This window comes from Vulpes vulpes, chromosome 1 (genome assembly GCF_048418805.1).
Source record: "Vulpes vulpes isolate BD-2025 chromosome 1, VulVul3, whole genome shotgun sequence".
Taxonomy (NCBI): Eukaryota; Metazoa; Chordata; class Mammalia; order Carnivora; family Canidae; genus Vulpes; species Vulpes vulpes.
In genome coordinates, this window is record NC_132780.1 from 24,378,033 (window position 1) to 24,387,698 (window position 9,666).

Sequence of the window (9,666 nt, forward strand, 5' to 3'; positions counted from 1 at the left end):
GGCTGCCTGGGGCCCCAGCTCCCTGCTGCCCAGTGCGTCTGTACCTCCTCTCCTCCGTTTCCCCATTCTTCCCTGGAAGATGTGGCTGATCGGGGGGAGGGGCAGAGAGAATCCCAAGCCAACGAGGCACCTCGCACGGAGCCCAATGCGGGGCTGGATCCCACGACCGAGACCATGACCTGAACCAAGATCAAGAGCTGGACGTCTGCTCAACCCATTGACCACCCAGGCCCGAGGCAGGAGGTGGGTCAGCTTTATTGGTCGTTGGTGCTTAGATATGCGGGGGCTCGGGCCCCTGAGGAGGGCGGGGGCACTGCCCCCTCACTGCTGGTGGCAGGTGTGTTCAGGGCCCGTGGCCATGAGGCTGGCAGGCCTGTGTCCTGGGGCACCAGGGTGGGGCCCCGAGGCCCAGACGGTCCTTGCACTGGCAGAGGGTGGGGGGTCTCCTTGTCCCTCTGGAAACATCCTGAGACCAAGGCCGACCGGGCGCCTCACCATCCTTGGGCTGCTGTGTGTCCATGGTGGCCACGACCCTGCCCCAGTTGTGCGTCCTGAGCCAATCTCAAGGGGAGCAGGCCCCGTGTTGGCCTGGGTGGCCTCACCACGGGCAGCCTGTCCTGGGATACGGCCCAGTGGGGCCTGCCTGGGTTCCTGAAGTTTCCAGGACCAATTCCCACAGGGGGGTGGGCCTCAGGGCGAGGCGGCTCCGGGATCTGGGTGGCTGTGGCCGGGTTCCATCTGGGGGCATCTGCCGACAAAGGGGAGGACGGGGTGAGGGTCTCCAGACACGAACATTGGGCCATGACAGCTCCAGAGCCAGCAGGGCCTAATTCCGACCTGGGTAAGCCTCAGTTTCCCCTCAGGGGTCACTGTCAGGATTTGAAGGGAGAGCAGAGGCCGGCGGGCTGACTCATGTGACCCTCGCTGGGCTAATGCTCCGAGAGACTCAGGACAGTGTCCGGGGCACACAGCAAGCAATTAATAAATGTCTTGGTCACCAGGCCATGACCAAGGGAGCAGGCTGGCATCCAGGGGGTTCCACTGGAGACAGCTTGAATAAACCAGCGCCAGCCAGGCTTAGAGCCGGACCCCAGGTGGGGCCGACAGCCATGGTGTGAGTGCCACAGAACAGGCACTCGTGTCGGCCCTGCTCCCGGGGTCCCACCTCCTCGTCTGCTGGCCGCTCCCAATAGGCAGGTGTTCAGGGAGCTCCTGTCCACTCTGCCAGGGGGGTATTGGGGGTCAGACGACTGTTACCAGTGCCCATGTTCTCCCTGGGGCAGGCCCGAGGAGTGACCAGGGGGCTCAAGGTGTGACCATGGGGCCCAAGGAGTGTCCACGGGGCCCCAGGAATGACCAGGGGGTCCGAGGCCATACACACCTGTGGTGTGCATCCTGTACCAGGGCCTCAGATGGAGGACACGTGACACACGCTGGGCCTGCTGACCTTCTACATTTGCCCTTGAGGCACCTGGGATCCTGTGTCTGGCATCCCCTTGGGCCCCAAACAGCATAGGGGCTTCTTTGTTGAACATGTAATGGGGGTCACCCAGTCTCCCTATGGCTCCTGCTTCCGAGTGGGGTGACCTTGGTGGGTGCTCACCTCTTTGAGCAAGGACAGGGGGTGAGTGTGGGGGGGCACGCGGCCAGGGGTGCCCACCCTGTGAGGCCCGGACAGGACCGACACAGGGCACAAGGGTCTGCTGGTGGTGGAGTAGGGGCCTGACAGGGCTGGCCAGGGGACAGAGGTGGCGTGTGCCCTTCTGGCTCACCTGAACCCCTACTGCCGGGGGGCCACGTCCATCACCGGCTTCTGGACACCAAAGGCAGTGATGAAGATGTTGACCACGACGATGATGAAAATCAGGCCGGTGGCCAGGTTGTTAAGGAAGTCCAGCTTGGCGTGCTTGGCGGGATTGTTGAGGTCGTTCCTGACTGCGGGCACAGGGAACAGGCACTGCACCAGGGCCACCGTGTGCGGGGTGGGGACTGTGCAGTGGCCGCGGAGCGGCAGCCCTGTGTCCCCCACAAACCAGAGCCCAGATGCCATCTGGAGCCTGGTTTGAAGCCAAGGGTGGGCTGTATTGTGGGCTGTATCTGTCTCAGGACAGAGCCAACATGAGGCACCAAGTGCACACAGGCAGCACCTCCCTGAGCACCCACAGTGCTCATGCTGACCCAAGGGCCTGTCCTTACACCCACTCTACGGGTGAGGGAACCGCAGCCTGGGAGGTCAAGCACCTGCCCGAGGTCACACAGCCAGCAGTGAGGGGCGCCCTGACCTCACTCACCTCGGGGGCAGGACCATCTGGTCCCTGAAGACCACTGGATGGTCACGTGTTCCTATACTCTCAGCTCGGGCAGAAGGAAGGACAGAGACCCGGCGGGGGAGCTCAGAGGGCTGCATCGGGGAGCCAGCCCTGACCGCAAGGCTGAGTGAGGCCTGTTGGTGGTGAGCAGCCCGTTCCGGGGGGGATGCAAGCAGGAGCAGCAGATCAAGGGTGGGAGCATCCCAGGCCCTCCCCCCCACCAGGCCCAGCCCAGGCTCACACCAAGGAAGATGAGCAGTATGCCCACACCAATCTGCAGCGCAAGGGAGATGATAATGAGGACCACCAGGGGCACGAAGAAGGTGAAGCTTGGGCCCTGCTCTATGACGGCCTTCAGCTGGGAGGCGTTGGCCATCAGCAGCGCGATGTCCAGCATGCTCTCGGCCGCGCTCTTCTTGTTGGCGTAATGGTTCACATTGATGGGCCGGTTCCTGCCCCAGCGGGGTGGCTGTGAGGACAGAACAGTCAGCCTGGGCGGGGGCAGGGGTGGGAGTGGGGGGCTGCACACGAGGGCCAGGGTGAAAGGCAGATGAGAGGCCCTAACGAGGCCACGTGGCCCCTCAGAACCGGCCCTGGGAGCCCCGGTCCTGGAGGACACAGAGCACGGTCCCTGCACGTGCTCCAGTTGGGCCAGTGCCGCCCCCACCGCCCCCCCCCGCCCTCCCCCTCCAGGCCAGTGGCTGCTGGCCAGGGCAGGAAGTGCCACCAGAGTCCTGTGCGATCTCAGGGCTACAGCTGAGCTTAACTGCTGCTTTAATTTTTATTTTGAAAAACAATTTTCAAGCATTTTATGGAGCTGTGATCGCCACAGAAAAGGCTATACAATTAACTCAGCAACTCGGGGCCTCGGGAGCTCAGGTGCAGACGCAACACCATCCTCCTGCCTCAGTCAGTATTCCTGTTTCTCAGGAGGTGCAGCCCCACAGTGCCACAGGGGCACGGCTGCTCCTGTGCCCTTCACGCCCTATGCAGGGGGTCAAGGCCTTCAGGAAGCCCTCCCTGCTGAGGCGCAAGTGCGGGGAGTAGGAGATGCTCTCCTCCCTCACAAGGCCTCCTTCAGCCCCCAGTCCTGTCCCCTTGTCCGCAGGTGACCCAGAGTTGTCAGCCCATCGCTGGGGCCTCTGGGGGCACTTGGTAGCTCATGTTTCTAAATCATGAAAGATGCAGGCCAGAGAGGTGGCTGTGGGCGCGGGGGCGGCAAGTGAGAAGCCTCCTCCTCTCCTGCCACTGAGGGAAATCTCCCCCGGAACGTGGAGAGCAGAACGCAGGGGGAGCGGGGGCGGGCGGGGGCTGGCTCTGTGACCCAGAGTAACATGCCCAGGAGGGAGGCAACCAGCCAGCGGACCGCCCCGCCTGCCCCACCGCCTGAGGCCAAGTAGCAAAGCCACTGGGTTTAAACTCCCAGACCCTCGGCCCCAGCCTGGCACGGCTTCTGGGATGTTCCACCCACAGCCAAGCCCTAGGTCTCTGCTCCACCTCTTGGCAGCGCCTCCAGCTGCACCCCCTGCTAGCTAGGCCACCCCCACCAGGGCCCAGGCGCTCGCCCTGGGGTCTGGGCGTGGGCTCCACCGCCTAGAGGCGGGCACCCCATGGCACCAGGCTGGGCCCCAGCTCCCTCTCCAGAGCTGCCTGGCTGGCCGCACCCTGTCACGTGTGCTCCCAGGGACAGGCATCCCGGAGGCACTGGGCTGCAAACCACAAGTGCAAAGTGCCTTCCCCGGGGGCCACACGGTGCTTCCCCCATCCGGGTCCCAGAGAGCCGGGTGCACATGTAGCAGGAGCTCCCACCTTCCAGGGGCAGGGGTGCCAAGTGCACGTGCACACACAGCACATACCCAATTATGTGCACACACACAGCACACACACAAGCACATGCATGCACACAAGCATGTGCGCGCGCACACGTACGTGCACAGTACAAGCACACACGCCTAGGCTCACTGCGCTGGCCTCCAGGGAGGGCAGGGCTTCCCCTTCTGAGTCCTCCTGGATTGCCGGAGTGGGGCAGCCATGCAGTCACATACAGGACAGGCCAGGGACAGGAATGGGGGTCCCCATTCCCCTGTGCCCCAGGCACAGTATCCTTCTTGCTCATCCTTCGGCTTGGTGCCCTCCTCTGGGTGCACCCCAGCGGCGTCCTCACACACACCCACTATGGGTAAACTGAGGCTGGCACAGGAAGCGCCTGGTTTGAAGCCAAGGGTGGGCTGTATTGTGAACTCAGGCCCTGGGATCAAGAGCCCCCTGCAGAGGGCGCTGTGCGCCGGGAGGCACCAGTCTTCCGCCTGTGCGCCCCCAGGAGAGTCAGAGCCCTCCAGCCTCAGTCTCTCCGTGTGTGTGGCAGGGCCAGAGCAGCAGCCCGGGAGCTTCTGGGGATGCCTTGGCCCCAGAGGACCAGCCAGGGCCCTGGCTACACTCACCTCCCGGTGCAGGGCACTTCCTGCCCATGGGGCCATCTGCTTCCTATTCCATCTGTGCAGTGAGAGGGGGGGTACCAGTGGGATCCCTGAGGCCTGCCATGTGGCCTTGACAATGCACTGCCCGCCACGGGCCTCCGGGGCCCCATCTATGTGGCAGGCCACACTCGGAAGCCACACACCTACGGGGGTCCCCACTAATGGGGAGGGAACCCATAGCCCAGGGGAGCTGTCAGGGGCCAGCACAGCCTGGCAGCCACCCCATGGGGAAGGCCTGGGAGCCTGGTGCCATTGCCCGCCTGTGGAGAGCCGGGCTGGGACCTGCCCACATCGCCTCCACCCGCGACCCCAGACCCGAGTAGTGCAGGGAACCAACAGCCAGTTAATGTGTTCCCAGGGCCCAGTGGTGGTCCAGGAGCAGGGGAGGTGGCCAGTGAGCTCAGCGTTTCCCCCTAAAAGCCAGGAAGGGGCCTGGGCAGGGGCTGGAAGAGAGCAGGGAGGCCCACCTTCCATGCCCACACACAGAGGGCCTCAGGCCACAAGGCTGGGTGTCCTCAGCTTGGGTGGGGACATTGTTGGGACAAATGTGCCCCGGCTCTGCTGCACCTACGCACCTGGTTCTGGCCACAGCTGAATGGATGCTCCAGTCCAGGCCAGGTGTGGGTGGGCAGAGATGGGGTGCCCACCAGAGCCCCCTGCTCTCCTGCAGGACCCAGAGCTTTTGGTTCCTGATGCCCTCTCACCCGCCTGCCCTGCCTGCCTCTGACCCCAAACCCCACATAAAAGTGTGGAACAGAACCCCTGCCCAGAGGCAGCTTCCCATTTTCAGAACGAGAGACCAGTCCCCCACCACATCCATGATGTCCATCTGCCGCCCTGATAGGAGCTAGGGTGGCACTTCCACTGGCCTCTCTAGCATCCCTGAATGCCACACCAGGGTCTGTGCCTCAGTTCCCTCATCTGCAAAACGGGCACATGGGCCTGAATGCAGGCACAGAGGCCCCTGGGTCTGCTGGAGCACACCCGGCACACAGCCTCCCAATCGAGCTGCATGGATTCACAACAAAAAATCTGTAACTAGAGAAAGGACAAGTTCAGGGGCCCCTGGGTGACTCACTCTCAAGTAGAATCGAAAGAAAAGGAAAGAAGAAAAAAGAAAGAAAGAAAGAAAGAAAGAAAGAAAGAAAGAAAGAAAGAAGAAAGAAAGAAAAGAAAAGAAAAGAAAAGAAAAGAAAAGAAAAGAAAAGAAAAGAAAAGAGAAAAGAAAAGGAGAGAAAAGCAAAGCCCAGGACATGACCATGTGAGCCGAACAGACCCAGGGGCCCTGCGGCTCCAGATCCTAACCCATCCCGGCACCTCTGCGTGTGCGCAGTGAGTACCACCAGGAGTGGGGGCCTTAAAGACCTTCCCTCTGGGGAAGGACCAGAGAACCTAGGAGGGTCTGGCAGGGCCTGGGATGTCCCTCATCTGACCCCCCAGAGTGGGCACGAGCCCACTGCTCAGACATGGCACAGAGGCCAGCCCTGGGAGGTCTTCCATTCCATGTCAGCGTCCGGCAGGAAGTCCTGCTGGGGCGGGGGTGGGGGGTGTCCGCAGCAGCTGGGCCACGGGGCTGGGCAGGCCTGCTTCCTGTGGGTTCAACACTGGCCGGCAGTGACCCCGAGGCCACATCAGGGTCACCTTTTAGAACTTGGCCAAGACCCTGCCAGTCTCAAGATCTGCCACGAAAGCAGAAGTTAGGAAAAGATCAAACTTCCTTCGGCAGCTGAGCTCTGCATGGCCCAGATGTGACCCCCGGAGCCACAGCCCACCTGGTCCTGCTGCCCCCTGCCGTGCCCTCCGCCTGCTGTCACCCCAGGAACCCATCTGGTTCTGCTGCCCCCTGCCGTGCCCTCCACCCGCTGTGACCCCTGTCTCCTGCAGTGGCCAAGGCAGTTGTCTCCAAGCCAAGACGCACCAGGGCATGACACAGCCAAGGGCTGTTTCCACAGTAAAATTGATGTTTACTAGTCCTCCTGCCTCCAGCCACAAGTGAGACACCAGCTTCCTCCCACAGGGAACCCGGCCAGCCTGGCCTATGCGAGGTCATGAGGGCACAGGTGTGTGTGTGGGGGGGGGCTGCAGGGTTCACCTGCTCAGGGGTCACATGTAGGGCTCTTCTGGAAGGTGAGCAATCCCACCCCACTTCCCACAAGAGGACACTGTGGCCTGCCACGGGTGTCCTGAGGCAGACTGGGGCTTTTGGCCCAGGCCTCCCAGTCAGTCCCCCCACCGCCAGGGGCCCAACAGAGCCCACCCACCCTGCCATCCACTCTGGTTGGTGGATCTGAAGACCCAGCGGCTTGCCCCTCACCCCAGTGAGACTGTCCTCCTGCCCCGACCCTCACACAGATGCCTGGGGCTGGGGCTCAGATTCAAGCAGCAGCCAAGTTCCGCTGGAAGGGAGGGCTATGCCTGTCCTCAGGGTTTCCTCCGGGAGAGGGTCCTGTGCGGTGGGCAAGGATGTGAATACTGAGTGTCCAGCACACAGTAGCCTGCTGGGTCCTCATCACGCTCTCTGAGAAAGGCCCTGCTAACCTCCCACGTCACAGATGAGAAACTGAAGCCCAGAGTCACAGACAAACACACGAGGCAGGTCCTAAAGGTGGGAAGGGCAAGGAGGAGGCTGGAGAGTGGTGTTGGGGGGCTGGGGTGCAGGCCCGAGGCAGGGCGAGCACCAGCCTTGAGGCTGCCCACCTTTCCAGAAGCCTCCCTGCCAGTGAACGGAGACCCCTCCCCTCACATTGGCTCTCGGGAGCTACAGAGGGGCCCGGCCTTACATCACCTGCCTCCTCCCCAGCCCTGACCGCTCGGTGGGCCAGCCTTGGGCCTATCGCTCGCTGTCCTCTCTGCTGGGACGTCCTTCCCCACACCACAGAGGACCATGCCCCCCTCCCCCCCAGGTCCTGCAGCGCCCAGCACCACCCGCTGTCCCCACTCTGCAGGGAGCTGGCTCCACTCCTACCTGCCCATAGGTGGAGTTTTGCACTTAGGTCTTGGCTTCTCCAACTGGGCTGGTCTCCACTCTGAGACAGCCGCTCAGTGATAATGGGGTCACATCTTCCCATACTGGTCCCAGAGCCAACCCCTGAGCAATGCCTACCTGACTTCACTGGGCTCCAGATGCAAGGGACCCCGCAGGCGGCAAGGCTGTCCGTCCTATCTGCCAAGGCCCAGGAGAGCAGAACAGCTTGGGGCAGAAGGTGCAGGGTCCCTCCCTTCCAACCCACCTGCCCTATTTGTTGCCTGACTTCCCCAAAGGCACGGAAAACTCATTTTTCAGACCACGCGCAGGAGGCCCAGAGAGGTGAGGCAGGCTCCCCAAGCACACACAGCCCACTGTGCCAAAGTGCTTACATGCCAGGGCAGCGCTGCGCCAAGGCCGCCTCCGTCTTTGGTTTCCTTCCCCACCACCAACCCCAGGACAAACGTCCTGTGCCATCCCAGGGTGATCAGGATTTACTGAACGGTCGACAGGGAGGCTGAGCCCCAGGAAGCTTCTGCCAGGGACAGGCATGGCTGGACAGCAGCAGGGAGGAGGGCCTGCCCCTACCCAGGGCTGGGCGCACCCCGCGGGACCTCCGCCACCCCACCTCCGGGCAGCGCTGCCTGCCCCTGCTCAGGCCCCGGAGACTGCCACCATCCCCAGGGGGTCAGAAAGTGAAAGAATGTTCAAAGTCAACAAGTTACCGAGCTGGGCCCAGGGAAGACGGCACCACCGGGAGCCCCATGGACCCCGGGGCGGGGGGAGGCCCCTCCAAGGTGAGGGTGGGCCCGCCTCAGGCCCACGGCCCTCCTGGGCCAGCAGGGTCTGTGCACAGGCTTCAGGGGGGCCCTGGGGGCACGCACCCCATAGTGCCGCGGCGGTGGACACGGCGGGTGACGTAAGCGTCTGCCCGGGGCTGGCCCGGGGCCCAGAGGCTGGGATCCTGCGCGCCGGGGCAGGAGCGGGAGGAGACGCGGGGGCCCAAGTTAGAGGCCGGCGCGGGAGGCGCGGGAAGGCGGCGCCAGCGCCCCTGGGCCGCGCGGCTCGGCGTGGGCACCTCCCGGCCCGCCCCTCGGCCCTGCACCCGAGGCCGCTGCCCCGGGGCCACCGGTCGGGCCCCGCGGCGCGGGGCGCAGCGACCCCGGCACCTCGCAGCGCGGAAGCGGCGCGCTCCCGGCCGGCCGGCGCCCCGGGTGCCCGGGGGGCAGCGCGCGGCGCCCAGAGAGGGCAGGCGCCGGCCCGGATCGCACAGCGGCGCGGGCTTACCGAGACCTCCGGGGAGCCGGGCGAGCCCGGGCGCAGGTCGCCGTTGAGCTCGTATTCCTCGGGGCGCGACTCCATGGTGCGGCCGGCGGAGCCGCCTCGCTCGGGGCCAGAACGCCGCTCGCGCCCGGGCCGGGGGCACCCGGCTGCGCGCCCGCCCCCGCCCCGCCCCCGCCCCGCCCCGCCCCCGCCCCGCCCCGACTCCGCCCCCGCCCCGCCCCGACTCCGTCCCGGGCCGGGCGGGCCCGCGGGGCCGGGAGGGCTCCTTCCTGTCCCGCGAGGACGGCCGGGTCCCCGCAGGCCTCGGCCTCGCGCGGGCGGCTGCACGTCCGGCTCTGCCCCCGTCGTGGACACTTTTAGCCCTGACAAGAGGCCGAGAGCCAGCGCTTCCGGGGCCACTTGGCTGACTGCTGGGCGCGCCCGGACGGCGAGGCGCCCCCACGCCCGGCCCGGCCCGGCCCTGCGGCCCCGACCCCGCCCGCCCGCGCGGCCGGCAGGTGCGGGAGGCAGAGGGCCCCGTCGCGTCGGCGCAGCCCGGGCCGATGGCGCCCCTTGCGGGGGCGGGGGCCAGGCGGCTGTGGAGGGCCGCGGGGGCAGGAGGGGCAGGGCGTTACTCCCCGGCTAGTGTCCT

General features: G+C 65.0%; 1 protein-coding gene across 2 annotated transcripts; it reads right to left on the reverse strand.

The window, feature by feature from the left end:
- Positions 1-209: 209 nt before the first annotated feature.
- Positions 210-9,200, reverse strand: NINJ1 (ninjurin 1). Of its 2 annotated transcripts, none has more exons than XM_072760616.1 (4): positions 9,039-9,200; positions 2,553-2,778; positions 1,773-1,935; positions 210-748 (listed from the first exon to the last, which is right to left on the reverse strand). In XM_072760616.1, the coding sequence occupies exons 1-3, from the start codon at positions 9,111-9,113 to the stop codon at positions 1,781-1,783; spliced, it is 456 nt and encodes a 151-aa protein (XP_072616717.1). In that variant the 5' UTR covers positions 9,114-9,200; the 3' UTR covers positions 210-748; positions 1,773-1,780. The 2 variants fall into 2 exon arrangements, with proteins under 2 accessions (XP_072616717.1, XP_072616710.1); XM_072760609.1 differs by lacking the exon at positions 9,039-9,200 and adding an exon at positions 4,751-5,451.
- Positions 9,201-9,666: the final 466 nt, after the last annotated feature.

Bases quoted from the DNA above. Each gene is read 5' to 3' on its own strand.
- NINJ1 (XM_072760609.1), bottom strand. From the start codon at position 5,260: ATGGAAGGTGGGCCTCCCTGCTCTCTTCCAGCCCCTGCCCAGGCCCCT. The intron at 2,779-4,750 runs GTGAGTGTAGCC...CTGTCCTCACAG, and splicing joins GAAGTGCCCTGCACCGGGAG to CCACCCCGCTGGGGCAGGAA. The intron at 1,936-2,552 runs GTGTGAGCCTGG...CTGTGCCCGCAG, and splicing joins CATACTGCTCATCTTCCTTG to TCAGGAACGACCTCAACAAT.